This window comes from Harpegnathos saltator, unplaced genomic scaffold (genome assembly GCF_003227715.2).
Source record: "Harpegnathos saltator strain DR-91 unplaced genomic scaffold, Hsal_v8.6 scaffold672, whole genome shotgun sequence".
NCBI classification, from domain to species: Eukaryota; Metazoa; Arthropoda; class Insecta; order Hymenoptera; family Formicidae; genus Harpegnathos; species Harpegnathos saltator.
This window is the reverse complement of record NW_020230507.1, coordinates 334,932-362,265: the sequence shown is the minus strand read 5'-3', so window position 1 is coordinate 362,265 and position 27,334 is coordinate 334,932. Positions and strand designations below refer to the sequence as shown.

The 27,334-nt window shown below is 43.6% G+C and overlaps 3 protein-coding genes across 4 annotated transcripts; all 3 read left to right on the top strand.

Moving 5' to 3' along the window:
- The first annotated feature begins 2,850 nt into the window (after nt 1-2,850).
- On the top strand, nt 2,851-7,098 carry LOC105183719 (vacuolar protein sorting-associated protein 27). Of its 2 annotated transcripts, none has more exons than XM_011142032.3 (4): nt 2,851-2,964; nt 3,781-3,883; nt 3,994-4,191; nt 4,304-7,098. In XM_011142032.3, the coding sequence occupies exons 1-4, from the start codon at nt 2,921-2,923 to the stop codon at nt 6,017-6,019; spliced, it is 2,061 nt and encodes a 686-aa protein (XP_011140334.2). In that variant the 5' UTR covers nt 2,851-2,920; the 3' UTR covers nt 6,020-7,098. The 2 variants fall into 2 exon arrangements, with proteins under 2 accessions (XP_011140334.2, XP_011140335.2); XM_011142033.3 differs by lacking the exon at nt 2,851-2,964 and adding an exon at nt 3,002-3,482 and having other exon boundaries at nt 4,304-7,097.
- A 5,430-nt stretch (nt 7,099-12,528) lies between these two features.
- LOC105183718 (uncharacterized) lies at nt 12,529-21,297 on the top strand. Its single transcript, XM_011142029.3, has 5 exons — nt 12,529-14,285; nt 17,827-18,151; nt 18,514-18,747; nt 19,272-19,507; nt 20,389-21,297. The coding sequence occupies exons 1-5, from the start codon at nt 14,249-14,251 to the stop codon at nt 20,601-20,603; spliced, it is 1,047 nt and encodes a 348-aa protein (XP_011140331.1). The 5' UTR covers nt 12,529-14,248; the 3' UTR covers nt 20,604-21,297.
- A 1,354-nt stretch (nt 21,298-22,651) lies between these two features.
- On the top strand, nt 22,652-25,472 carry LOC105183735 (uncharacterized). Its single transcript, XM_025305096.1, has 5 exons — nt 22,652-22,920; nt 23,542-23,824; nt 24,325-24,594; nt 24,788-25,029; nt 25,325-25,472. The coding sequence occupies exons 1-5, from the start codon at nt 22,652-22,654 to the stop codon at nt 25,413-25,415; spliced, it is 1,155 nt and encodes a 384-aa protein (XP_025160881.1). The 3' UTR covers nt 25,416-25,472.
- Nucleotides 25,473-27,334: the final 1,862 nt, after the last annotated feature.

Genomic DNA, 27,334 nt, shown 5'->3' with positions numbered 1-27,334 from the left:
AATATCAAATTCTAGACATTCTAAATTGAGTTGAGATTAAATCCTTCGAAGTTCAACATGAAGAGAAAAGAAAAAATGGCAATAAACAACTGCTTAAAAATTATGAATAAAGATTAAATATAGCTGGAATATCGAGATAACCAAATATCAAACCCTAAACACTCTAAATTGTGTAAACGCTTCACTATAAAGTGCAACGTCAATTAATCGCTCTCGTAATCGTGAGTCCTTACGCGATACGTTACCGAAGGATGGCGCGGTGATTATCCAATTACGAGATCTAATTTCTCGGCTACCGATTAGAATCACGTTGATCTCTCGGACGTTAATAAACACACGGTCGCACACGCAAACTTGCGACTTGCGAGAACAGATGCGGACGTTTATCATCTGCGGCGGGGCCCTCCGCGACGCATCGCAAGCAGCAACAATGCGAAGGTGCGGCGCTGTATCTCTGGGGATCTCTTAAATTTTAATTATGGTGTTCGCACCTACTAAACAATTATCCTACGCCCTCTTCTCCGCCTCCCCCCCCCCGCTCTCCCGCTGTTTCGCGGCATACGTGCTTCTCAGCTGCGCTCGACGTACGAGAGAGGGGGAGAGAGAGAGAGAGAGAGAGAGAGAGAGAAAGAGAGAGAGAGAGAGAGAGTGTGTGGCTGGATCGAGGGCCCGCGGTCTCATGTAATTTTCATCGAGTGGGTGGATACCCATTATTTCGCATTACAGGGTCCTTACGAGAGAGGTAAGATCGTGCCGGTGGATCGAGCGGGACGATCGGGACGGCGCGGCATTAACGCGGGGACCCGCGATTTTGATCCTACGTGCAATTTCGCGCGAACCGCGAGCGCACGACAATCGCAAGAGCTTTCTCGCGCGGCGGGCTTTTCTTCCTGCGTGCGAGCGATGCCTGCATGCGAGCGTTATCGGCGAGAAGCTTTCAACGGCCGATGCTTGGAATAGTCGGCGCGAGACATAAGCCGTGGGCCGTAAATTGAAACAATCGGGTCTCTTGTGATTGGAAAGTCTCTCGTACGAGAGACGTGAAAAACGAGTTCTTGGCTTGTGTAAAATATTTATTTTACAGTCTCAACTTCATTCTCGGCGCGAGATAGAAACTGACGCTAGAGTTCGCCTCGTTCCCGCGGCGAAATTTCTCAATCGTCAATCAAAAGGAAGTTTGGTGTCGTTCGAGCGATAACGTGATTCCTTCGTGATTCGTGAAATTTGCTTGCGAATATTTGCTGTTAACAGCGGATAAAAAAATTCTATACCGAATGTTTCATCGATATTCGACTCGATCAATGTTCGATCGAGTTAAATGTAAAACAAGCCTGATTTCGTACGTTGCGTAGGTGAACTGATTTATTTTTTGAATGTCGGCAAAAAAATTTCGCCGCTTAGAGAGAGAGAGGGGGGGGGGGAGAGAGAGAAAGAGAGAGAGAGAGAGAGAGAGAGAGAGAGAGAGAGAGAGAGGGAGCGAATGCTGTTACCGGACGAAATTGCGCGAGGGTGCGCCCCGCGCGGCGAACATTTTAACACAATGCCGTATCGCCGTTGTAACGTCATCTTTTTATTTCTTAATATCGGATCATTAGCGGCGGGCATTAGCGGACGTTCCGAGCGCGAGTTAACGATAACAGATTGTACAGCAGGGCGCGATGTTTGCGAGCATTATTGGCGCCACTTGTACATCGTTACCGGTGTACGTGACGTATCGGCGGGGTATCAGAGAGATCCGCACCATCCACCATATCATTATGACGCCTCGCAGGCAGAACTATCGATCCCGATCGATGATATTAATAGTCGCTAACTACAGTCCTCCGAGCCGCTCGCTCGCAAGCTCTACAGCAAGTTTCAGTCTAAGGAGGCGCTCGCGCCACAGCCCCGTACTCTCGGCCTCTTTCATTATTCGTCATGCTAACTATTTATAATTGCCGCTCGTCGGGTATACATAAACACACGCTCGCGCGCGGAATTGCCGGGTGACGACGAAACGGTGTCGCCGTGAGATTAACGAGATAAGAGCAACGACTGACCGCTCAATCAGATAGGCGCTGTTTTCATTTTTTATATGTTGATTGATTGTCGTTCACGTCTTATTGCTTATTATTGCGTACGCTTGTCGAAAAGTTGTCGAAAAGATATCGTGACAGCGCTTAAACATTGGCGACACATGTCGCGACATGTCCGGACATGTTTCAACATGTCCGCCAATGTCGGCACGGAAAAAAGTTTGGAAATTGAGTCACTTACGTTTACGAGTTCGCCCAAGATTTTGCTTCAGTCTCGTTTGCCCTCCTCCTCCTTTTTCTCCTTCTCCTTCTCCTTCTGGTTCTCGTTCTCATGATTCGCATCCTTGGATCCTCGCGAATATCTAAACAAACATCATCATATATACATATATCGGTTTGTCAGTCAAAAGCGCGTCCGTTCAATGCTTATCCGCCACGTATGTTTTAACCAACGATCCAACGGTCCCCAGTCCAACGGTCTAACCGGTATTTCATGGCGTTTCGACAAATGAATCAAGACAACAATTACCATGTCCGATTAGTCGCTCGGTGAATTCTCGACGAGACGACGATGCTCATCAAAATCCACGACATCAGAACAGAAGCCGTTTACCGGTGACTAACAAATTACCGGACAAACTCGCTCGGCTCCATGGCGGCCAATGGCGGCAGTCTGCGGTCGCGCACGATCGATGTATCGAAGCGTCGCGCGCTTTCTCGATATGCGCGCGAGATACGACCTAGGGAATTCGCTGGGCGGCCCGACGAGCGGTCACTTCCGGCGCGCGGGACTGGTGGAAGAGCAGGTTCGAGTCGATACCCGCTGCGAGGCGAGGGCGCACGCTGTCAATGGTCTGTCAGCAGGCCGCGCGCAGCCTCGAGCGAGATAATAAACAAAACGAACGATGGCTCTCGAGTCTAACCGACAATGCGTCGCATCGAATTCATGGTAATTTGAGTATTCTCTACGAGTGCGATATCACTTCGCGTCGGCACGGAGCGAATTCTCACAGTCGAGAAGAGACCGCTCTCTCGACGCCGTTCTCGCTCGAAAGAGCCGTCGCTCGCCGAGCGTCACGTGACCCACGAACGCGCACGAACGGAGTCCGATGCTCGAGCTCCGCACGGTTTTCAGGTTATGTTGACAGGCTGCGTTACCTCGGTCGTGCGGATGGCCTCGATTGGTCGGGGACGCTCGTGAAATCGTCCTCCTGTCTGGCGCCGCGTTACATAATTGTTTATCGGCTCGCTAGCGAGCGTCGCGCGACACTTATGGCACTTCGGATCCGCGGGCGCATCTGTCATACCGTGCAATTCCGAACACTCGCCGCGCCACATTGATCACAAAGCGTTTTCGGTTCGCGCGCGCTCATCCTCGTCGAGTGTATGTTGTAATATCGTGGATGCGTGCCTGAGTTGGGATACCGCCGAGTAGTCTCTCCGAGGCCCCCAAAGTGATCCTCCAAAGTGAGCACTGCACACATGCAATAGGCTGTACTGATTTCAAAATAGCTGCGAGAATAGATCAGTCAACTTTTTAGGCGTTTGTATGTTGTCAGAGGCCTCGGTGTTGTATCCTCCTGTATCAATTTCCTCTCAACACTCGATTGATCCCCGAAGAATAGAGCAGCCTCTTTGCTCTTCTCTCTGTTAGAACGTACCATTGATATCGGAGAACTTGCACGAGAGGAATCTTATTCTCTGTAGCATAATTAGAATATTTTACAGACAGAAGGTTCTGGAGATCACAGTAGTTAATTTTCAGCTGCGAGATGACAGAAGGCGGTGTAACCAGAATCAAACGCAATGGTGCGCGAGTTTTTAAGAACCCACCGCAGCCGCACATGTGCATACAGGATTTTATACAGGTATCAGGCCATTGTTTGTCAACTGTATTGTTATTGTAGGGATTGCTGATATAACTCTTGGGTATCCGTGACACCTGTGTGTTATATAAATGTCGATTTTCTCGGTACAGGGCAGTACAGCACCTTGTTATGTAAATGTACTGTCTTGGGATAAGATTGCAATGCCTCGCAGACCTTCACTGCCTGTACCGCTCTATGGAGGTATGAGAGTGCCACCGCCTCGCACAAAGACAGAAGCAGTAGTTTTCGCTGTGATGGCCAATCCGGAGGTTCTACGAATAAGTGGCAAAAACGCTCAGGATCCAAAGGTAAGGATACTGTTTGTATACCTTTGTGTCAAAGCGATGTCTTATCAATAAGTGAAATGAATGTGACATCCAGTGTACCTATGATATCACAGCATATATGATTTCCTGATAGAAGCGTAGAAGCTTTATCGAGCTTCTACTCGACTTCATAGAGACGATGAACGCCGGCATAGTCTTCACTCGTCACTACACGATCTTGAAAGATCGCGATATCACTGGCGAGTTGAAGGAAGTGTGGAACGCTGTGCTAGCCATACGTGACAGCGAGCAACGGCCGCCCCAGCAGGAGACCTGGATCGACGCTCAACCCTCCGTACCGCAGTACCCTCAATATCCGGAACAGCAGCAGCAAGAGTACACTCCTCAACCGCCGCAGTATCATTCGAGCATCGCGTACGGCAGGGCAATGACTGGCGACGGTATGCACTTTGAGAGCTACCACCAACCTCCGAGCCCGGTGATTCCACAAAACGATCAGATCTATCAGTCCGGGCCGATAATGCCGCAGCAATACCACGGCAACGATCCGCGAATAGCTCTCGATCGTTACAACTATCGTGAGCGTGGCAGAGGCGGTCAGATCGTGTCGGGTATCCCGCAGCAGAGCTGCCCGGCCTATCCAACGGCACAGTATCAGTTTCAACAGTTGCCCAGGCAAATGATGCCGCAGTACGTGAACTCCAGCGTGCACCCCAACTCGAATCTAGCATATGGTAATCCGGCCGCAAATAGCCAATCGGCGATCAACCCGCCCTTTCAACCGTACATCTCGTATCAGCAGCAACAGCAGCAGCAACCGCTACCACCGCGTATGGATAACGCGATGCACGTTGATATTCGCAGGATGCAACAGCAGCAGCAGCAACAGCAGCAGCAGCAGCAGCAGCAGCAGCAACCGCCACCACAAATGCATTTAAATCATGTGCAGCCGTCATACGAGCAGCCCGGGCCGTTCAACGTGCGCACAGCAGGCAGGCCGCACATGGGAGTGGTTCAGAAGAATAACGCCACCAAGAGACAAGTAAATTCACCGACGCACATCTCCTACGGGAATTGCCAAACGAAGGACGATCAAAGCGGCGCGAAGCCGAAGAGTCCCGTTAAGGTTCTACAGAGGGAAATACCGACGGAGCGACAGGAGACGAACAATCACGCAGAAAATAATAAGACTCCCATGGAGAAGGCAGACGAGTCGAAAGTCGCTCCGATGACGGAGTCGAACGAAGATCCGAAGGAGACTGGCAAGTCCGACATGGATTTTTCGGATTCGTTGACTAAACAGGAGAACAGTGACAGCCAAGAACCCGCGCGTACTGTGGACGATACCTACGTGCCTACGTGCGAGGAGAATTCGGCAAAGGTAGAGAAACCCGCGGCTACGCCAGAGGCGAAAGAGACGGAAGTACAGCAGTCTGCACAGCAGTCTGCGCAGCAGTCAGCGCAGCAGTCAGCAGTTCAGGCAAAACCTAACAAGTTTGCTAGACGAAACGTGCGAACGGGTAGGGCGCTTATCGCCAAAGGCGACAAGCACAATTCGTTCGCGTTTGCGTCAGAGAGTCCGAAGCGCTCGCAGCCGACGATGAACAGCATCATCAAGAGCGTATTCAAGATCAGCCCGAGCGCGTCCGGCGAGGAGACATCCGGCAAAAAGAAGACGAACGGCCAGGTGAAGGCCAATGCCAAAGCAACATGCGAGAACGAGGAGGCTCAGCAAGGATATACGATATTGAAGAAGGAGGTGCAGGAGGAGATAGTGAGCGAACTTGCTCAGATATCTATTCAAGACTGCAAGGACGCGACCGAGGTAGTCGGTCCCGTGCTCTCGTGATAGCCCAGTCAGCCACAGCTGGCACGCTGTGCCGGTGTGCGACCCCGAGGGCTTCGATGTAAATAGATAGAACATTATTCAATAAGGAAGGAAGTGAAAAAGAGGAGAGATGGAGGAGACGAACACTGCGAATGGGAGAACACGCTTCTTGACGATCAAAAACACGATACCCTTGCGAGGACATTCAAAGTCCATACGGACGGGACAAAACGCACGCGTCTTCCTCTACGGGAGCTTCGACGGTCAGATCATCATCGCGCATACATACATTTGGACGACTCGTGTGCGTGCATGCGCGCGGCCACACATTGGACTTTACAGTTGCGTCGTTGTTACGACGCAAGTCGTAATTCTTCGATAGTCGGTTATCCGGAGGATGTATATTGATTCTTGACGACCCAACGTCCGCGATCACTCAACGCTCTTGGAAAGATTTTTGTTTTTTTTTTTATTTCTTTTTGTTGTTATTAGTTTGTTATCCCCGAGGTATAACAATTCGCGCGCGCTTCTCAAGAAACAGAGTGTGAGTCCCCAGGCTCTCGAGGTAAACCGGATTTACCGAACAGTGGGTCGTTAAGGATTAATCAGCAGGCTGTGAAGATTGTTGCGGACATTGCGTATGTGTGGCGGTCATATTAGCGTAACAATACTACGAGATCAACAGAGATATTTATCAGCCGTCGCCGACGAGATTGAGGTATCAGTAAACAGACCTATTCACGATCGAAGCAGGGTGCAATTTTGAATTCACTTGTACAGTTCTATTAATCAATGTTTACACAACGGCCATATTTAAAAGGTAGATTATTTTTTCTCTTCGACGTTGTTTTCAGTAGTAGTGATACAGCTATCTGTTATTATTATTATTATTATTATTATTATTATTATTATTATTATTATTGAAATTTTCATTATTGTCCCGAATAATACGCGTCTAAGTCTCGGTACTTTTTATTAAAAAGTTGCTCCCAAACGGGATTTCAAATACGTCGGACTTTTATCTCTCTCTCGCGGATGAATTTATTAGATTTTCATTTAGTTGGATTAATTATGAGTGAACAAGATTCAAGATCATGAAAGATCCAACAATTTTTTACGATATATTTTATAAGGAAAGATATGTTTTTTTTTTTTTTTTCATGTATAACAATATTAATTTGTTAAACGTTCAAATTTTGATTTTTCAACTAGATATATATTTATCGCGATGGAATAAGATATGCTGTTCAAAATAATCAGAGGATTACGTTTTTAAACGTTCGTATTGTACAATAAATGTATATATATATATATATATGTGTGTGTGTGTATATATATACATCTGTTGTTTTCGGAAAATTCTTAATACTCCCTACTTTGTGCCCTCCGATGGATATGTCGTGCGCAACAACGCGATTTTAGCGCTTTTAATTGTTATATTATCGTTCGACCAGATTCGCAATGAGCCCCTGATCGTTTTGAGCAGCGTAAATTGCCTGTAAAGCAGTGCGGTATTTTTATTGTGTACCCACTACGGCGACGAGCGCCAAATCGTAATGAGAGCGTTTGAGGGTGCGAGCTCACGTTCGGTATTCGAGATCCATCTACATAATAATCACTTTGCTTCCAATGTATCTCGCGGCGAAAAAGGTCGGGCGTGAGCGGACAGTGATATTAAATACTTTTAAGTGTGTACGAGATTCCGAGGCGCCGTCTCGTCGTCCCTAATGCGCTGAATGCACGAAAACGAATTGAGGTTTCTCTTTGAATTTGACTAAACACCACCGGAGCTGGGCGGAAGCATCGCACGAACGAATAAATCTCTGCTGCGCATGTATGATATATGAATACTATAATATATAATATATTATGCATATATATCGTAATATATATATTATAATATATATATATATATATATGCAAATATTATTTACATATCATATCAGAAAAAAAGAAAAGAATATACAACAACGTACAGTGTGTCCGAGAATGTATCCAAGTGCGCCGCGATAAGCTGGACAAATCGCAACAATGTGAATATCCTCGTTGGCCATACGATGGTCTGTCACACGTCTGTATTAACGCAACTGCAAGTTATTCTTATGTACCGACTTATTAAATTACTCGCAGGCAGATTACTTCGTTCTACCATCGGAATGCCGATGTTTTTTCGCCCAGCCGCGTCAAGTACGCAGCGACATTGCCGACTCTCCGCGACGACTCGAGAGTCTTCAGGTAGACTCAATTGTACGGAGTAACGCGAATAATCACCACAGGAAAGCGAGCGTTATCGTAGATTAGTAGTGAGGCGAAAGAAGATGACAAAAAGGACAAGCATTTCACACATAGAATATGTAACAGTCACAGTCGGTCGTCTCGTACTTATCTTCCTATACAAAGCGATCGGAGAAGTCTCTCTCTCTCTCTCTCTCTCTCTCTCTCTCTTTCTCTCTCTCTCTCTCTCTCTCTCTCTCTCTCTCTCTCTCTCTCTCTCTCTCTCTCTCTTTCCTTCTCTCTGGAAAAATCTGTCGCGCCACGCGATAAAGCTTCTCTTTTTGGTTCGCGTATGCGGCCTCTGCGGTATCCTCACTCCTTGAATTTGTAATATCGTTATGGGAATGTCGAGTGTCTCGCGAGATAAAAACAAGAGGCACATGTGGGTTTGTACGTTACTTTGCATATTCGCGTGCTCGATGCACGTCCTTTCCTCTTTTCCTTTTCTTTCCCTTCCGAGGGAAAAACCACGATCTACCGGTTGCGCTCGTACGAAACCGCTTATCTGTCTTTCGCGAACGCGTCTCAGTTCTCACTACGACACTTCATCTTCCGACTTTCTGTTCGATCAAATGATCATTCGTCTTCACGAACGATCTTCCTCGACACGCCAAATACTCAGCGCGCGAAATCGCGCGACTCGGGATGAATTTGCCGTGTAATGTTTCAGCCGGAGAGGCGTACGAAACTGTGAAATTGCATACACACACACACACACACACAAACACTCGGCTAGCAGTTGTGACGAATGCGCCTCTTGGTTGAATAATCTGCCAGTTCTTATCAGCCTAAGAAGAAAGAGTTCGTGCATCACGTATACAGCCTGATCGGGAAACTGATCGCCCGATTGGCCCCCGATCAGTCGTGAACGACTAGGTCGCGCACAATTATTTTCCTATTTATACTATAATTAAGCAACGTGTCCAAACGCACCGCGCATCGGCGACCTGCCTCTAGGAGCTGAACAAGAAGAAGAAGAAGAAGAAGAAGAAGAAACAAGAAAAGGAGGAAAAGTTAAATGAAGGAGCAAGCAGAAGAGTCTTAGAGAATCTAATGTTTAAACGCGTTAAACAGTCACCGATACTCCTAATGCTAGTGAACGGTCTTCTAAGCGTGAAAGTAGTATCTGGCCTCCGATTTAGACGTGGTCGTTATACGCACGGCGTCCTTTGCATTCATCAGGTTTTCCGATTTCGACAATTTCGGGTTGAACGGAATATGTCTTGAGCAAGAAGAGACTTGAATGAGAGTCAACACGAATATTTTAGACGCGACAGCGTCTGCTTGATTTAGATATGTCTGAATCGGGATATAACTGAAGAATATTGATAACGCTGAGTGTATATACGTCAACATTTCTTATAATCGCTGCCACGGTAGAAGTGGCGGATAAAGCTGCCATTTTTAAATTGAAATAGTTGGAAAGAGTCAGTTTTCGAGTCGCGTCGATGGATTGCTGCAAGCCGTGCGTGAGTAGGTAACGATTGGCTGTCTTAGATCCGATCTGATGAGGAAAACACAAGTCGGCTTTGTCAAAAATATATTTTTATACTTCACAACGCGGACCTACCGGAGGGAGTCTGTTTAGGAATTGGGAGATTACCTGCGCGGAAGCTAAATATATTATTTTTTTACGGATGACAAAAAGAGTGAGTTTTATATGACATAAGTGAACACACGCGGTCATTATTGTGCGTACGTAATCGAAGAATGCTTCTGCCTTCCCGTTTTTCGTCAACTGTTGTCCGAGACTGAGTGCCGCCACTGAGCTTTTTACTCGCATCTTTCATTCCCGACAAATTACAGTCGAATCACCGCATGCACGACGACGTACTCTTTTAAGTGTCATTTTTAAGAAGTAATTGCTGCTAGTCCTTATTCTGTAAAGGAAAAACGAGGAAAAGAAAGAGGAGAGAAGAACTAAAATTAGGGGAGAGTGCTCTGATCGCCATCTTATATTACTATACATGTTAACGTGAAGATGTATGTAAATATGGAAACGGCATTTTTTATAGGAGAAATTGCCTTTAACGATTTCACCGTTCTTCGGATATTACGCATATTACGTTTTCTCAGCCTAATAGTTTTAAGAAGCGATTCGGACTCCACTGCGGACTCTTTCCAGCTGTTGAAATTTTGCGAGCCGCACTTTTATCGTGATCCTCGTCGCATGCTTCGATATTTTAAGGTATACCCGTGAGAACCTGTGAACCCCCGTTTCAACCAAGAGATACCGCCTCTCTCCTTAAATTTTATTTCCGGACCAGCCATGTTAGTCATGTTTGTTCAGTGTATTCGAGGTGCTTCGTTAGTGACGTTAAGATCCCAGTTCGCGAGTAGTTGTTGTTATGTACAATCGCACGGAGAGGACCAATCCGCAAAAAATGAAGAAAAAAGAGATGTTGAGAGTAAGAAATAAGAGAGAGAGAGAGAGAGAGAGAGAGAGAGGGACAATGCGCGCAATTGTTGATAAATGATAAATGTGTCGCATTAAAGGGATATGCGAGGAATTTTCTATTTTATTACTTTCCGTAAATACGATTTTACAATTGGCCGTAGATATTCGTACAAACGATGTGTATAGACGTGTATATCCGTCGTAAACGATGACTTTATTCTCGCGATATCGGTTTCTCTTTTTTACGACGTAAATATTACTTCAAATTTAATATACTAAGCGCCGTGTGATTGGTAAATCAGTAATGATTGCGATTAAACAAATGATTCTGCTGCGATGAGCCAAAATCGATGTGCGTTGTTTGTGTGATTTTTACACTCTATTATCTAAGATCGCGAGAATCAATGATTGACTTGCCTTGGATTGGAATAATTAGAATAACGAGGACGAACTCAGAATTAATTGATTAATTAGTCACTTGACTCGGATGGCTCTGTTATTTTCGCGAGACGCAAAATTCTATCAACGATCAACGAAAGAAGGACGTTGCGAGTGACTAGTTCTCTGACTAGTGATGTAATTTCGTATCGCAATTTTTGATTCTGTCGATGTAATGAACGGCGTAATGTGTTGCATAACTTTTTTGTTTCATTGTTTTTTTCTTATTCTTTTTTCTTTTTCCCCATTAATTCCCATTTCGATATATCGATATATGGCGCTTAGTGTATGCTAACCTAATGCTGAACTAATGTTCAGTTTGTGCAAAATTTATTCGGATAAAATGTAAATTGCAATATACATGCAAATCTTTGTTAACAATATTGAAATATCAAGGTTTCATCTCTAAAAGTTTTGAAAGCGCAACGCATTCTCGATTGCTGACGAGGATTCCACCATCGGTTTCACGGCGTAATCGTGATTGATTACGTTGGTTTTCTTTTTAATCTCTGTTCGATAGCGCGGCTTGGCCCTTTCTTCTGCCAAAACTATCCCGACGCCGCCCATCCTCTCATTATTGTTAATAATATGTATTCAGTATTCGTGTTATTTTAGAATCTTATTATTATTGTCAGGCATATTATGGTTTATTATATCATTATTACCATGAACATTGTACTCTATTATTATTCTATAATACATGGTTTTTTTTCCAATGCCTGTTTAGCAGTGTCGTCATTCGGCCACGTGTGCGTTATCCGCTTGTACTACGCATTTAAAACGCGTTTAAAACGCACGTTATCGATTAAACTCATTACCTCGATCGATCATTATCGATCACAATAATACGTACTTACGTTGTCTCTTACGCTCTTAATCATACAGGACGTTTTGTATAAAGTAATCGATTTAATTATTAGAGAAATTTTAAGACATGAAAAAATAGTTTATATCAACATCTCTTTAGTACGAGGAAAGAAATCGCACAGTGGAGACGATTACTTCATAAGTGAAAGCATTGAGGACAATTCAAGATATTAACTTCATTTTTTAAGTGGAATATATTTTCTAACCTAAAAAATAAAATTGGCTTTGAGATGTCCTCAACGTTTCAACTGAGATAATCGTTTCCACTGTATATGATTTCCCTCTCCGTACTAAGGATGTCGGTGTAAACATATTTTTTTTTCATATGTCTTGAAATTTTACCAATATTAAATCGGTCTTAGCTTTATACAAAACAGGTTGTGTAATCCGTAGAGCGCATCGTATATATACGTAGTATTGTGTATTTGAAAGCGATCCTCGGCAAAAAACGCATAAAAAAAGAGGAGATTCGTTTATTTGTTTATTAAGCTGTTTTTTAATGTTTGTTTTTTTTTTTTTTTTAATGTTTTTTATGCGATATGTCACGTGAAAAGTTAGTTACGTAAGAATATGACTGATGCAATCGCCGCGTGTGCTGAATTACAACTTTCGAGATGATGAATAAATTTTTGGGATGGCTGGCGGCTAACCGACGCGATGAGAGATCGAGACCGTGAGACGAGAACCGACATGTTTTTACCATCGCTCTTACGCTACGACGCCGTTTTGGTACTTTTTTAACATCGAGTACAGGAATACGAGAAGAGCGAAAGGAGGGAAACTTTCCTTTCCCGCCAAACGAACCGTGAGACGACGGCTCTCAGCGAGTGCGCTGAACAAGCTCGCGCGCCGTTTGTTCCTCCGCGCGCGATGCAGTTCGATTTCTGCCGTCCATCTGTCGTTTCGTTCAATTTGCGACAGTGACGTGTGTCTTTCCCGGTGATAAACCATAATTTGCGGGCGAATTATTATTGCGTCGGTACCGGTGAACGGCACGACTGCGGAAATCCAGTCGATGAGACCCTTCCTCCGCCCCCTTGCCCGGAAATGTCATGGCCAAATCGCGCGAAAATGTCGCGCGACGTCGATTACCATCGCGAAAGTGTCGCGAATTTACGCGGTGTCTCGGCGAACTTCTCGCCGCGTCTTCGTCTTCTCATTAATTTAATCGCCGATTTTTCAGAGTGAAGCGTTTCTCGGTGTGAAAGTTGTGCACGCGATGTCATGCGTCGCACTTGCTTCCTCGTGACAAATTTGCAAACGATTCGTAACAGGCTTTATATAACGTGTGCTAAACAGTTTTTTTAGATCACATCATACACACACACACACACACGTGGACTAACAATTTTTTGCATTTGCATAGACATTTGTTAGAAAGAGGAAAAGATCAAGGCGGTTTCAACACTGCAGTTCTTAACACACATTTATAGAATAGAGTTTGTATTATCACGGACAAATAAAAAAGAGAGAAAGATGTTAATTTTTTTGAACTTGCGACATGTATGGAGAAGAAATATTAGATGAGACACATGACGTCGACATGACGACAAGCGCGCTTTGATCGAAGAAAATTCAGACTCATTTCTGTTGGACACGAGTTCCTGCAGACGAAATTTCTGCCTCTTGGGAGCCGGAAATTCTGTTCCCTTCGACCAAAATCAACGATTAATCGTGTCACCGTCAATTAATTCAGCCAAACTATTTTCTTCGTGGATGAATGGTAATAGTAACGACAAATTTATGTAACGACACAATTTTCGCGATCAGAGATGCGGGCAATGATAAAATAGAAAAATTAGTGACGGGGAGGAAAAAATGCAAGGGGGAATAGTGATTCTTATCGTTCCTCTTATCATCTCTCATCATCGCCAGTAAGGATCGCACTCGCGAAAGGAGGTGGTGCTGTAGAACTAGCCATGCACGTCGATACAGGAATCTCGTGTATCTACCTGTACAACGTACAACTGTTGTACGATGGGAGGGAGAGAAAGGACTGGAAGCGGATAGGTGTTCCTTTCTCCAACAGAGCGCTGAAAACCGGCTAGCCGCTCTTGCGGCGACTCCAAGTGCGGTTAGTGCGATGGAAAGCTAAAGAGTGTACGCCTCGCGGGACTTGCGAGGAGTAGCTGTTCGAGATTTCGCATAGAAAATTCGCGCCTTACCGGTGCGTTCGATCCGATCGAACTGTCGCGCCTATAACTGGATGAGCCAGCATCGCATGTCCTTTACTTCACAACTGGTCCTCAGCCAGCTCACAAGCCTCAGCCAGGATGTTTGAGAAATTAACGGACGACGCCGTCGTAAATGGTAAGTTGATGACTGAGAAAAGGAGCGTTCTTTGATTTTTGATCGAAGCTACTTCCGTCAGCTGAATTCCGTGAAATCATCCACGTGGGAAATCATAGTATATGTGAAAATTCAATTTGGCTCGGTATCATGCGTGTATGTGTGTATGTCAGTGTTGTTTTCAACGAATTAGGTCTTGGGTATCTCTTGATTTGTTTTTTATCTAATGTAAAATATGTACATTTTTAAGTATAACTTTGGAGAACGAGTGTTTCGGAGATTTCTTTTAGATGAACAAGCCGCGCGTTAAAGTACTACTGAATTTGTTTCATTAATATTTCAAGATATCCAGTGACTTCTTAATTTAGAAAATGCCCTTTCTTGGCGAGATGTTTAAAAAATCAGTCAATTTTTATCGAGAGATGTATATTTTTTTAATTATAACGTTAAACTTTTATATCATTACATATATATAATATTATATTGTATTATAATATAATATATCGTAACATTATTCATATTAAAGTTTTAATTAAAAGATATTTGATATTAATGTTAGAAACAACGATCGCGATTAGTCAGTAATCTTGATAATCTTCGGAAAATTATATTCATGTAATGGAATGCTGTTAGCGCAAGTTTTAACGCAAGTTAAAACGCTGTTTTTGTGTGCGGGATTTTTTCAAATTTTATCGAATAAAACCGTAAAGGCTCCGTGTACGTATGCACGTACCGTGAAGTGTGACTACCTGAAGAACGCATTTGACAATACGGTTCTACTAAAAAGAATTCGAAGTAAATAATTTTAAAAGATTTACGAAAAATATGTATGCATGGTTTGATATACAGCCGCTAATCTTCATTGATTGTTCTGTATATATTAGATTAGATTAGATTAGATTATCGAAATAATGAAAATTGACCTGAAAAGAGTATTTTCTTTTCTCTTTTCTTCTCATCGGACGCTTACAAGACGATCGCGTAATGCGTCATGAAAGTGAAGTTAAAGAATAGAATGTGCTAGTGAGTGAAGTAGCCTTGACTCACATTCGTTCACACTTGTTGCTGTGTCATAATTGTCCATAACTATTACCTTGTTAGTTATGCGATCTTAATTTGCGTTGAAATATATATAATTGCGTTATAATCTTTTGTTAGTTAAATCGAAGATCAGAACAGAACTGATACAATTTCGATAAATTCGGTTTTCTATCTTCTATGGAAAGTCGTAGCTTGCACCAGTCTCGATTTCATCACAGATCAACTTGGGAGGGGATCACTCTCGTGTGTGTGTGTGTGTGTGTGTACAGTTGCGAAATGCAGACTCACTTAAAGCCCCAAGCGTTAAAGCATAGAATCTATCGAGCCTTAGCTTTTCGAATCAGATGCGCAAACGTTCGAATATCTATCTTACTAAAATTTATAATAATTAAATGTGAGTCGAATTGATACATATTCACGAACGTGCAATTAGTTTATCACTTTGGTTTATTTTAACCACAACGCTTTTGTATACGCGATAATTTTTATATTCACGATTAATATTGCTAACACGGAGCGGATTCTTTTTGCCTTTCCGTTTAAATGGCGCGTGAGACAACATTTTAACATCTCGATATTGTCGATCGACTAATGAAATGCGTACGCAATGATCTTGACTTATTGAAGCACTGTCATCCTCTTCGTCGATTCTTACGGTTCTTTGTATGAGAATTTAATGTAATATCTAAAATTTAAAATTGTTTCTTTACCAGGTGATTACCACTTCTCTCCACATAATTGTAACCTCTACGTTATGCGGTTGCTGCAGGTCTGTCGAAATCACGCGTGTTCTTTATGTATGACGAGTCATGTGTATAGCGAAAGCAGTTATCGAGTCGTTCCATCGTCAAATATTTGCCAGGTGTAACTTATGACATAACGGCTGCGTAGTCGGCTCCGAACTTTAAGCTAATCGCAAATTCGTACGCTGTACTCAGTATTTATCGAAATATCAGTGTTTGCAAAAATCACGGATTCGATGGAGCTTGAATACATATATATGTGCAAAATAAAATTAACAATAAAAATAATGAAAAACATGATTTAACGCTTTTGTATATGCGATAATTTTTGTATTCACCATTAATATTGCTAACACGGACCGGATTCTTGTCGCCTTTTCGTTCAGATGGCACGTAAGCTAAGGTACAAAACAGAAGATAACGCAAGAGGCGGTGTGCGGCGAAATGCTGACGATTAACGAATCGCGTCAGTCACATAAAAGACACAGTACAGTCTCGCTCTCTGAAGCACATTTATCAATTATTCTAAAAAAAAAATTTCTCTTAATTCTAAAAGAAGATTTAAAATGCTGACAGAATCAGAAAGTGATCCACATCGAGTGGATCATTTTTGCCGTCTAAAAATCGACGTCGTCGAGTATTGCATTTATCTATAGGTAGTTCGTCAGATACTTTTATATTATTACATATATAATATTATATTATATTATAATATAATATATCGTAACATTATTCATATTAAAGTTTTAATTAAAAGATATTTCATATTAATGTTAGAAACAACGATCGCGATTAGTCAATAATCTTGATAATCTTCGGAAAATTATATTCATGTAACGGAATGCTGTTGGCGCAAGTTTTAACGCAAATTAAAACGCTGTTTTTGTGTGTGTAAATATAATGACTATAACGACGCTGATAATCAAGATTTAGAGTGGTCCGATTCTCAGGACAAGCAACCCATATATGGCAAATGGCAAAACTTCTTCACGTAACTGTTTTAATAAAACTCATTAATAAATGATGAAGGTATTATTTTCTAAATTTGTTGCTGTTGGTCCTCAAGGTCCAACGCTGTCTGAACGAAAAGTCCAGCGCCGATTCGCAAGGACCGCCGTCGCGTTTACACATGTTAATGATAAAAGATATTAACATGCGATAGAGATTGTGAACTTATTACGTGAGTGCAACGTACTGTTATCGATCGCTGTAAGCGATCGTGTTCGGTCACGCATAATTAGTACGCATATCGTGAGTGGAGGTTCTCGGGACTCCCGTTTGCCGGATTTTTCTCACGTGCGATGTATGTACAGATGTTAACATCAGTTTTGGCATTTTTACATGCGGTACGTAGTGCACGTACGATCACCCGCGTTACATTGTTATGCGCGTCCTTTGTTCCGGCCAAGCGCGACACGGGAACTTCCCGATTATTCTACATAATAGGCACCGTCGTGTGAATGTAAAGTAACCGCGGGGCTGTGAGCCAAGGAAACTTAGAAAGTCAAGATACGTGATTTCTTGTTTCTTTCGTGACAAAATAATATAAGAAAAACTTACAACCTTCTCTCAACGTGAAACGTCCTGTGAGATTTTCGTCGATTCAACAGGATAAATAAGATTCAAGAAAGATATGTAACAACGTAAGCTGTCGCAACGCAATCTGACGTTATTACGACGTTCCATAAGATACAGTAAAATGAGATAGCGAAATGTTGAAATGTTCGCTTCTCGTCGCTCAAGATTTTACTAAAGTGTTTAATTCGATGAATTTCCAGATGGTGTGGTGGAGGAACGTTTCCGTGTGATCCTCGAAGAAGGTGCCAAAACTCCGATGGACTTTGACTGGGTGAAACCGGAAATGCCTCCGTATTACGACGAGAGAAAATTTCGGCTTGGGCAACAAGCTTTCTATAATAACGTGTTCTCGATGATGATTGCAAAATTAACTGGTCTGGTGTCTCTCTTGTCCATCAAGAGCATACTAGACGTAGTTATGTTTACCAAACAAAGCGGTATTCCTTGCCTGGCTTATCGCAGATACGCAATGACGATTCTTCATACGCTAGTGTGGCTCGGAAAGGACCCTGTAAAATCCAAGGAGTAAGCAAAAGATTTGAGACACTAAATATTTGTAGATAAAACAGCTTGAGAAAAAACAGCAATTCCTAACAACATATCTTCGGAAGGAGAATGAGTTATTCACACCAGTTTAATTAGTTAATTTAATTAATTATCAGTTTAAGTAATCGTCGGGTATTTTTCGTCGGTGAGAGAACCAAGAGGAAAAGGAGCGGTGGAGAGTAAATTCCGTTTGAAATATTTCCACTGACCTTCACTTTCATCGCGCGCATTGTGTCGGATTACTCGATGACTCACGACACACATTTGCCGAATTTATATAAGGGTTGACCCCAGGTTACACGATACAAATTGTGCAAATTTATTTTTACCTCTCGTTGCAGATTCCTGGAATCCTTGATGATCGTACGGAAGAAGCATTGCGTTGCATTCAGAAGAAGCACCGAGGCTGGTTTACAGCGGGCAACGCAGCTGGATATGTCGCTGGCCCAGTTCGGATTCATCGGTTACATCATGATCAGCAGCGAGAAACTGGGCATCAAGACCACTCGTGAGGAAATGGAAGGCTTGGTTCATGTTTGGAGGGTCATCGGGAGCATGCTCGGGATGGAGGAGAAGTTCGTAGCCTCTGTTTCCCTCCACCGCACGACGGTTGCATAAAATCTTGCCTTTCCGTTCGTAAATATTTCATTCCGGATAAGTCGCTCACACACAACCGGCTTACACAAGGAATATGAAAATATTTGCTAGTCGCGCATATTATAATATATTTAAAATTGTCTTCGACTCACATAGCGATCTTAAAATCCTACACTGCAAACCCGAGTGTGTTATTTTGACACTGTATAGTAACATGTAAGCTGAAGCTTTCTTCACGCGTTTTTTGTCGTCGCTTAAACGCGTTTAAAGCTTACGTTAAGTGATATCGAAGTGATATCAAACGACGTGATTTCAGACGACCAAAAACGCGTGAATAAAGCTTACACAGGTCAACTTACTATGACAGCTTACACGTGTCAAAATAAAACATACTCGAGTTTATAGTGTAGTAGTAAAGTAGAGAACGTCTTTTGATTTATTACCGCCACGAAGACGACACAATTCACGAGTTTGTATGACTTGCAAATATACACTCTTCCAGATTCAATCTTTGTTCGGGGACAGTCGAGGAAGCGCGCGCTCTTTGCCAAAGGATATTGGACGAGGTGTTCCTACCAGCTCTGACAAACAAAAACGAGCACTTCGACTCGATGGGTCGGGTGATGCTGGAGAGCCTCTGGTGCATCAACTTTGGCATCGACCCACAAGCGTTCATCACGTTCACATATTATCTGGCCTCTTTATCCGCGTGCAACAATAATCATTCCATCGTGACAGGTAATATTCCTGTGGAATGTTTCATATAAACGAATAAAGCAAAGAATACGCGCAACAGACGAAAGCCACTCCACAAAACTCTTTTTCTCATCGCTCCGAGTTTTTGGAAATTTTTGGAATTTTTGGAAATTTCAATATCATCAAATTAATAGCGCCAAATTCAGGGCGCTATTGGAACAATATATTTTTAAGACTAAATGGAGCAAAAAAGTTTCGTACCATTTTTTCTTCTGACAAATAGTTAGCGAGATATCGTGAGTTAAATATTAAAAAAGTTATCAAGTTTTCCTTAAATATCTCGAAAAATATTAGGTAAGTAAAAAAATGTTTCGTACAAAAGTTGTTCAAATTAATTGCTAGAAAAAGATGATGCAGTAAAAAATTGGGGTATCCATTTAAGATTTTTATGTTGATCTTGACTGGACTTTTCAAGGTTATTCCAAAGTCAAATTCATAGCGTCAGTAAATAGATCCTTTGAAGCCCTGCAACTTTTGTCTGAAATATTTTTTCCTAAAACGTCGCGTTAACGAAAAGATCGGGTGAAATACCGCACGGGTATATATTTGTATTTATAACCCCAATTGTTGTGTGATCGAAAAATTAACGCTTTCGATTCCGAGTGTGGGAACTGACCGATCCGACAAGTATTCATGGGAGATACAATATCTTTCGCGTCATTGGCATTTTAAATGGCACATTAAATAATTATATAACTATATAACATATAATATAATTATATACTATTATATTATATATTATATTATATAATATATTATATTATGTTATATATTATAATTATATACTATATAATATAATTGTATAATTATATAACATATAATAATTATATAATAATTAAGTAACGATATTATATTATTTTCAGACACCTCGAGCATGTCGTTTCACAGCAGGTTCTTATTCTCCCTGCAATGTTTCGTGCTGAATTACCTGATGCGACCTACCGCCTGGTGGGCCTGGTTCTTTCGCGCGTTCTACAACAGCCTGATGCGACTCTCGCTCTTCTTGCTGGAAAAATATCCTTATTTTGCTATTCAGAGATACGGCGAGAAGTACGCTAAAGTCAATATCTTCCGTTGAACGTTGAACAACGTTCCGATCGAGCGTTTAACCGAACTGATGAAAGAGAGACGAAGATTTCACGGGATTGTATCGAAATTGTGACGCTCAGAGTAGTGAGACAGACGACGATTACGCGATCTACTATTATTGTATTATTGAATCGCAGGATATCGTAGATTTCCATAAAAAGACAGAAGGACACATAGCACGTTAGTTCAATTGTATCAAATGATGTAATATTACAAGTTTATAGAAGTTAAAGGATGGATGAAACGCTCAATAACGTACGTATTATAATAAGTTGTTATCACTAATAATAAGGTGTTATATGCATGTAACAATGCAATTATAAGAATTGTTAGGGCACAATTATTGGATTGGAGCTTCCAATATCTCTTTGAAGTGCCTGAAGAGAGAAAAAGTATCGGAGACAGTATTATCGCTCATTTGTTAATTGTGATTTGTGCAAATACTTCTGAAATATTCAGATACTTTTTACACGAACAAATTGTATTATAAAACACATTATATTATCGCTCGACTTCTTGACTCAGTTTATAAAACTATCGAACGAATAATAAAGAGAGAAATATAAGAATGCATTTCTTTAAATATAGGATATTAAGACGGCATAAAGCGATTGCCGATTTGACTTGAGCTTTCAACATCAGGATTGTATAATACGCCGCTTGTCTTTGGCGAAATAAATCATGCGAGCATCTTAGTTAATTATAACGAAAGTTAAATAACGTTTCGCACTATATAATATACATTATCGATAAATTCGATAAATTTACTTCGAATGGCTCTCGAGGTATCGAAATCGATATCGACTATCGACCCTGACCGCAGATCCGTGGATCGTGAAGCTCGGCATACTTCACGTTGCACGGACGTATTTCACGCAACCATAACCGTAAATTTCCCTCCCAAGATTCGGGATATTATCCCGTTTTAGCGCACGATGGCAGCCGGTAAGTGTTCTTCACATTCGAGGCGCGTAGAAGGTCAAACTTCCTTTGATGATACCAAACTTGATCTTGACTCTCTCAATCGCGAGGCTGATGTTATCGCTAACGCTAAACGCTCTAGCGTCGCGCGCTATTAAACAAGGTATTATAAAAATAAGATCGCAAGCGCACACGACTGTTAACACGTTATTTGTCTTGTGTGCTCAGTAAAATGTACCATTCTGCCGGCGTTCTCGTGATCTCTCCACGTAACGTAGGCGACGTAACGTGATAACGCAATATCGGCACGATTACATCGACATTAATGGAAGAACGTTTCTTAGGATTCAGCCAGAAGCTGATTTCCGTTCTTTGTAATTTATAATGTGTCGCAAATGAAACGTCATTAGATACATCGATTTGTCGCAATCGCCGAGCGGATCGATGAAATTCGTATCGCGAATACGTCTCGTGCTCGCGACGTTCGAGAACGACGCGATGAGAAAATATTATTTCGCGCGGCTTTCGTACCAGCCGCGCGTTGTGGGGACACGCGCGTAATGGCCACGTGCGAACGTGACCCATTTGCACGCCATGTCAATTGCAGGCCCGCCCGGCTGCGTCTAATTGTACCTCGTCAAAACAATTTTTCTCCTTGCATACCTCTTCCGGTGTACACTCGGCCGATGACTAATAGACGGCGCATAAAAGCAACCGCGCGGTTCATCGACAACAACAACTCGACATTGCGACACGGTATTGTGCGCAAGGACGTCATTGTCATTGTGTTAAATATCGATAGGAAAGGCTGCAATTGTGAAACGCAAGGTACGCGCGTGTCACAATTGCCAGAAAAAATTCACGCCGATGTCAACAATTACACACAGTCTCCTCCTTTTCGTATTCGCGCTGAGCGCCTTCGCGAAGCGCTCTGCGCGTACTTTTCTGCTCAGAACAGAACAGCGCGGTTCCAAATTCGTCCCCGTCCTATTGCGGATTAATCGGTTAATCGCGCTTTTCAGAATTGGCAAGCCGATAGAATCGCGAGCAACGGTCGAGAGAATCGCACGCATCGAGAACACAGGCTCGCACACGTCGCGTGCGGCTGCTGTTGGGATGTCGCAGGAGAACCATAGTCCGCTCCTCCGTAAAAGATCCGTAAAAGGGAGGAGCTGTACCTGCGGATGGGAGGTGAAGTTCGGCTACGGCGTGGCTTTCACGCTGGCCGTCTTCGAGGCCAAACGCTTCCTCGCGTTCGCCTTGGAGATATTCGCGGAGTGGCAGGTGATCCGCTTCGCAGGTGGCTTCCAGCCGGTTGCTCTCACCTTGGCGGACGTGACTCTGGGATTACCGTGCGCCCTTATAACCGTACGCACTATACGCAGGTAAATGCATGTGCATCTATCCGGTGGCAGATAAATAAGCGACGCTCATTTGTAGGCTCGCGGCACAACTCGAGTTAGAGCGACGACGTCTCGCGCGCGCATCTTCTTTGCCTTACCTTCGAATTAATAGGGAGCTTTTGCAACACCGGCTCTCAGATACGCTAAACCCCGGGGTTGATCGTGAATGCTATTTTAGTCGCGTACATACGTTGCCATGTTATTTCTGTGTTATTACTATGTTGTTTCTGAGCAAATAACGTTTCACGATTTACGCTTACCGCTTACCACAGAGAGAACGATTTAGTTGAATTTAACAAATGCTTATTTGGAATAGTCCAAACGAAGTTTTGTTTGACGCAACAAAAATATTTTGTTGCAGCTTAGTTCCAACGAGATGTTTTTGTCGCGTCGAACAAAATTTTGTTCGATCAATCAAAAAAATTTATTTCGACTATTCCAAATAGGCATTTGTTAGATTCAACTGAATCGTTCGCTCGGTGTAGTATATCCGAGAGTCCGATATTGCAAAAACTCCCTAATTAGTACCTATGAATGATTTACACTAAAGAGCAAGTGACGATCAATTGACGATCTCAACGCACCGATGGCGCGATTTTGCAGAGGCTGGTCGAGTTCTCGTACGAAGAGCCACGTACGAACTGGCCGAGTATTGAGATGCCTCCTGGTGGCGGTGGTCGTGTGCGCCGCTCTGAATACGGCGACCCTAGCTTCGATAGGGTGCCACATCAGTGTGAGGCGGGAGACGCTGGTTGACGTCTTCAACGCCTCCATGCGGCTGTACGTGAGCACGGCCTCTTACAAATATGCGATTGACGAGATTCAATTTGCGCTGCAGTGCTGCGGTCACACCTCTTACGTCGACTGGTTCCGCCTCGATTGGCAGGTAAGCTTCCGACGATGCTCGAGACCCGCTTCGCTCGTCATCTTTCCGAAAGCATCCGCGTCCGCGAGAGAGAGAGAGAGAGAGAGAGAGAGAGAACAATGACGGACTTTGTCTCGGTGATTGTCGCTTTGACATGATTTATCGTGGCATCGTGGTGGCTTCGACCGCGCACGACTCTTTTTCACGCTCGGCCGTTGGAAGAACGTCGTCCTCGTCGTTTGACATTAATAAATCTCTCTCTCTCTCTCTCTCTCTCTCTCTCTCTCTCTCTCTCTCACTCAATGCCGCTATAATTTCTGTCGCTTTCGTAATGTTGCACTCGAAGGATCGCCGTCCGTATCAATTGACATCTCGTGATTTGTACCGACCACGATCTATGATATCTCAGGCGATGATAAGGCATGAAAGGCAGGAAGGATACGTGCACAATTGAGTTGACTCAATCGTACGCAATTTTTCCCCGTTAACTATTCTCCCTTTCTGTCTTTGCATTTCGCAAGAAGACAAATTACGCGTCCGAAGAGGAGACGACGGGACAGGACGGAATCTCGGACGAGGACTACAGAGATCGCGGGGTCCCCTTCAGCTGCTGCAATCCGCACGCGATGGGGCCGTGTAAGCACACGGAGCTGGCGGATGACGAAACGATAAACGTCAACGGCTGCGCGGAAGTCATCAGCTCCATTCTTCTGAGGATCGTCATAGTCGCTTACATCATGACCAGCACTTTAATCGCCACTCAAGTGCTATTAGCCTTCTTAATCGCCCGAGTGCGTTGTTTTGCTTAATCTATTTCAAATGGACGCGCATTCGGCCCCCTTGGGGCCCAAGATACCTCACGATGGGCGCAATTAGCGTTTATCGTTTATCTTACAAGCGGAAGAGTCTATTTTGTGTGTGTGTAAAGAATTCATCGAAGCGGACGCTTGCTATGTAATCAATCGATTCTTAATTTCTTTGCAGACGATCAGTAAATTCTTACCTCTTCGATCGTCCTTTCCTCGCGCGAGACACTCCACCGCGCCATTCACCATTATAAACATGTCTTCAAGGACCTACGTGCCACGATTTTCCTCGGTGAAGAAATCCGCCTGGTACAGGAGACCGAACGCCCGTTCATCGTCGGCGAACGATGTCTGCATCAAGGAAAACCGGAAAGCTAGATCGTCTGCGGCGAGGTGCAGTTGTCCTATTTTGAGTCGCGGGTAAGAGGATGAGTCTCTTTTAACGTGGAAATAGCGATAACTTTTTTTCGATCATCTTCCAATGAAAAATCACCTGTTGTTCTTGTCACATGCACTTGTTCAATGTGTGCGGATACTCCGTTGCTGGGTAAAATCTAATCTTGCGAGCATTTTGATCAGAATCAATGTCGAATTACCTCGAATGTTAACTCCAACTCACACGACTCGCGCGACTCATATGACTTCGGGTTCTTGTTTGGCAAAATCGGCACTTAAGCACCGACAGATAAATGTAACGAGACGGTATTTCATACAGTAATACCCGGGAGATTGCGAAGATTAAGCCGAGCGTTCACGAGGAGCACAGAGTATCTGTGAAACGTCTCTGCAACAAGCGCGTGCGTTGAGGCTCCTTTGTGCTAATTATCTGCAGATCTCCTGACTGATTAGAGCAACAGCTCTTTCGGGCAACTGCGCGTTATCGACGGCAAAATACTAATTACTGCTATTAGAGAGGTAAGTCGTGACACACACAATATACGGACGAGCGATGCTCCGGTGGGGTGGGGATAAGCAGTTAAATTTCCTACATGAAACTCAAGATCAACACACGAGCTCAGTGTGGTTGAAAACATCGTGCGACGGTGACTCGTTATGAGTATTATCGTGATGTAAGTATCTGCAATCGACGCACATCCGCCGCTCATTTAGGCTCATTAGGCTCGCCCCAATAACTCGCGAATCTCACTCGCGAACGACTAATCGCCCCGCTGATGTGACCGAGATGACCTCGGTAATGAATGAATAACGAACTATCGATATTGGATTAGGGATCTTGATTGATCGACTAATGAGATTAGATCGATCACGCCTTTTTACCGGCACGTTCGATCATTCGATCGTTACACCTCGCATCGAACGCATTAATAATTTTGCGGTATCGATTCTCGTGTAATTCTCAAGAGCGCAGGCGAACTTCTGGTGTAGACGGTTGCGATGGACGCCGACCGTGGTATTTGATACGCGTTAATCTCGCGTGCTTCTCACTGTGTGCTTCTTCTGTGGACCGCGGCGACTGTAATAGAACTGGTGACGTCCCGCAAGAGAGAGAGAGAGAGAGAGAGAGAGAGAGAGAGAACTTGCTCTTCTTATTGCATTTCATCGGCGCTTTCGCAAGCTGAAAATACGGTCGCGGCCGAAAAGACGTTATCCCAAACGAGGTTTGCGGCTCCGGCAAGCCAACAACGTGAAGATAAAACCGCATCTGGCTTCGTGATTTAGATGACATTAATTTTAAAATAAACTAGGTATATACGAGAGAAATAGAGACAATGTGAGACAGGGAGAACAATGTGCGAATAAAAGAAAGGTTTTTATAAAAATTAAAAGATTTATTTGAAATAATCGAGTTGAAAAATTGCACAAAATCGGACGTTGTTTTATAAAGTAATTCGCAGAGATCGGGTCTAATGGGGCAGTCTCGAAAATTTCGATAACGGATTTATCGGATTTATATGAGGAATAACAACAACAAAGCGTCATTGTTTCGTCAAACAGCGCAGGCTTGCGCATGTACTCTGAAGAAACAAACAGACACCGACAGATCGTCTGCTGTGTGCTGATTTCACACGATCATTCTCTTTCCGCGGTTACAGCGACGGAGAAAAAAGAAGGAACGTGAGAAAAGTAGAAGAGAAAGAAGCGATATAGGTTGAGTAGATTGTGTTTGGAAACAAAGAGCCGCCGAATACGTGTGAATGCGTATTATTTTCAAACCAGTCAGAGCGACGGAGCTCTCTCGGAATTAAACGTTCCGATCGTCGTGAAATAAAAGCAGAACGCGAGCGGGAGCGTGTTTCAATTTCGATGAAATGCGCCTTCGCGCGACACCATCGAGATACCCTCGACGACACTCTCTACAAAAACCTCGAAATATTAACTTGTAAATTCGTATGAACAATATCAATATAACAGCATACAAACATACATATCGGATCGCGCGCGGCTGTCCCGCGGCTCGCCACGGGAATCACGACTCGCTTCGCTAATTGCGCATTATACGTCGGCGGTCTTCAGCGCAAACATAATAACCAGATTTCATTGTCTCGATGTAGAGCCAGCTTTCATGCCAGACGTGCTCTAAAGAAGCAAACAAAGGAGCGCGGATAATCCGCCCGCCGGAGTGTGTGGATCTTCTGATTTCGCGTAGCCGCGCGAGACGTCGCGTCGCGCGGCACTCGCTTGAATCCGCCGGCCGTTCGGCGGCGCTCGGGAGCGCTCGGCTGTACTCGGCGGCGCTCGGTAACGCGCGCGGCGTGCCCGAACG